This window comes from Parambassis ranga, chromosome 8 (assembly GCF_900634625.1).
Source record: "Parambassis ranga chromosome 8, fParRan2.1, whole genome shotgun sequence".
NCBI lineage: Eukaryota > Metazoa > Chordata > Actinopteri > Ambassidae > Parambassis > Parambassis ranga.
Window position 1 is genome coordinate 1,760,330 of NC_041029.1, and position 2,877 is coordinate 1,763,206.

General features: G+C 46.8%; 1 protein-coding gene across 1 annotated transcript; it reads left to right on the top strand.

Annotated features, from left to right (window-relative positions):
• The first annotated feature begins 252 nt into the window (after positions 1–252).
• On the top strand, positions 253–2,426 carry LOC114439644 (suppressor of cytokine signaling 3-like). Its single transcript, XM_028411725.1, has 2 exons — positions 253–604; positions 878–2,426. The coding sequence occupies exon 2, from the start codon at positions 986–988 to the stop codon at positions 1,604–1,606; it is 621 nt and encodes a 206-aa protein (XP_028267526.1). The 5' UTR covers positions 253–604; positions 878–985; the 3' UTR covers positions 1,607–2,426.
• Positions 2,427–2,877: the final 451 nt, after the last annotated feature.

Consider the following 2,877-nt stretch of genomic DNA (forward strand, 5'->3'; position numbering starts at 1 on the left):
CCTAACAACCAGTAAACACACCCGCTGCCCTTAGATACCAGCGAGTGGAAAACATGACATGACGTTCACCGAACCTGGCGCCCTCTACAGGCAGCAGCGTGCGCAGCACCCGAGCTACAACGAATTTCTCCGAAACTGATTACACAAACTGTCAGGTTAGATTGAAATAGCTCCGTTTCACACACACAGACACACGAAAACTGTTGTTACACAGAGACAGATATAATAACAGTCAGATCTCCTAACTCTGAACGGTGTGTCTGTAACACGCTGGGAACTTCTCCTCATAACTTCATTTAGGAGGAAGAGCTGGGGGCTGGCGGCGCTTCTCATAGCAGGAATCCTTAAAACAATAATAAATACACGTTTCCTGTCAATCTGCCAGCAGAGAAGCTTTACTGGAAGGGGGCGGCCTGGAGGCGGAGTCTCTCACAGAACTCTCCTCCTATTTAAAGTACGAGCTCCGCAGGTCAGCAGCACCCAGGCTGTGGTTCTCAGAGACCAGAAACAGTCCAACTTTGTTCCGAGACACTTCTGTCCTCTCCTCCGGGCGGACGCTCTCACCGCGCTGGATGCTTTCAGGGGGTTTGGAGAGACGCTGAAGGTGAGGATCTCTGTTTCTCCTACATTGTTGTAATTATCCATGTATAAAAAGAACTTGGCCTCGCCTAGCTGGTGGTTGGGTGTTCAGGGACTGGTGCGAGACGCCGGTTGTGACATGTAAATTGCGCAATGACGATTACGCTGTCTTTACTGGAAGTGACCGTGCTGCCTCATTCCCAAAGCACATTACTCAAAAAGTTTCTCCGAAATGGTCTCAGTAAAAAGCACAGTGTTCCTCAGCCCTGTGCTCACTGCTCCTCCTTCTCCTCCTCAGGGGTTTCCTTTCCAAACTGAGAGCTGAGCCTGCCGCTCGGTCCGAGTCCCTGCGCCTGCCTGTTGCACCCAGTGCTCCCCACTCAGCCCACAGAGCGGCTTCAGCGCCATGGTAACTCACAGCAAGTTTGGCACCGCGATGAGCAGCAGCTGTCTGGAGTCCAACATGCGGCTGCAGTACCGTTACAAGACGTTCACCTCCAAGTCACAGTACCAGATGGTGTTAACCACGCTCCACAAACTCCAAGAGAGCGGCTTCTATTGGAGCGCCATCACTGGAAAGGAGGCCAACGCCATGCTGGCTTCAGAGGCCACAGGCACCTTTCTCCTCCGGGACAGCTCTGACAACAGACACCTGTTCACACTCAGTGTCAAAACTGCATTGGGCACCAAGAACCTGCGGATCCAGTGTGACTCGAGCTCCTTCTTCCTGCAAACAGAGCCTAAGAATGTAAACTCTGTGCCCCACTTTGACTGTGTCCTGAAGCTGGTTCATTTCTACATGCCTCAAAGCCTCAAAGGGAACACTCGCAGTGGGAATATCTTCTACATTTACTCTGGGGGAGAAAAGATCCCCCTGGAGCTCATCAGACCTCTCTCCTGTAGCTTGTCTACCTTACAGCACCTGTGCAGAAAAACAGTCAATGGACATTTGGACATTTCTTCTAAAAGAGAGCAGCTTCCTCATCCTCTGAAGGAGTTCCTCCAAGAATACGATGCTCCTATCTAGAGGAGCTGACTGAGGTTCTTCAAGGGGCAAAGATGTCATGGCGTAATTTGGAAATCAGGTTCTGATAAAGACCTGTTGTATAAGGAGCAATAAGAACCAAGCCCAGCAGTGAGAACGCCAAACAGGAGCATGTCTTTATGGAGATGGAGTTCTCACAGAGAAGTTGGCATCGGCGTCTTTTAACATTTCAGAACTGAGGACCGACACGGACAGCAATGACGTAATGCGGAGACGTGAAAGGGCGATAAGGTTACCTTCCTCCTCTGCATCTGTGATGACGTGGAATTTAGCAGAAACTGAAGTGAGCACAGTCACAGTGCAGTCAGCTGTCTACAGTGTGATGACACACAGCTTCCCATCTGCTGCTAAAACCAAGTGTGCCGTCAGACTGTCCAGCTCACACACATCACCCTCAGAGTGATCCATTACAAGCAAAAGCTGCACCGGTTGGATGATAATCTCGGATGTAACAGAAACATCAGGGGACCTCTGGCCCAGCGTTCACTGGAAATTCACCAACAAACAACGTGGACTTTAGTGGACGGGAAGAGGAAGGGCTGAGCTTTTCAATCTGAAGATATTTTGTTCAAAAGGCCAAATTTTTCACAACCAAAACAATCATTTGTTATAAGACTGAATCCTACAGGAGCTTACTTGAAGAAAAGAATGTGCCACTGCTGACCTAAGAGAAAGAAAAGAGAGAAACAAAGTGGCACATTCTGCTTGTTCATGAATGAATGTATTACATTTGGTAACAGTCTTTTCCTAATAAGGAGAGCAGTCACAATGTATCCTTAAACTATGTTTACATGAACTGAAATCTGCCTTTGTGCTGTCTTTTATAAAGATATGATTAAGCCAGCCGTTGTCATTGGCTGCAGATGCTTGAAAAATGTTTGACAAAGCAAGTAGACTGAAAGAAATTTGCACTTATTTATATTTGTACCAACGGTCCGTTAATTTATAATAAAGTATTTTTCTATGAAATAATAATGCCTCCTTGTTGACTTCTGGAGTCTTTTCACTGCTGTAGTTCATGTTTAAATGACACATTGGCTCTGTGTGACACTGAAGATGCAAACATAAACATATCACTGTGTTATCTTTTCATTCCTCTGAAAGATTAGATTCCCTGGAAGACACTGCAGCAAACCCTTATCTCCCTTGATCTCATTCTTATTTCCTAGTCCTAACTCTGTATAGGGAAACGTATCCTTCCTAGAAGCAGCTGCCTCAGTGAAAATACACTAGAACTGTAATATAATAATCCA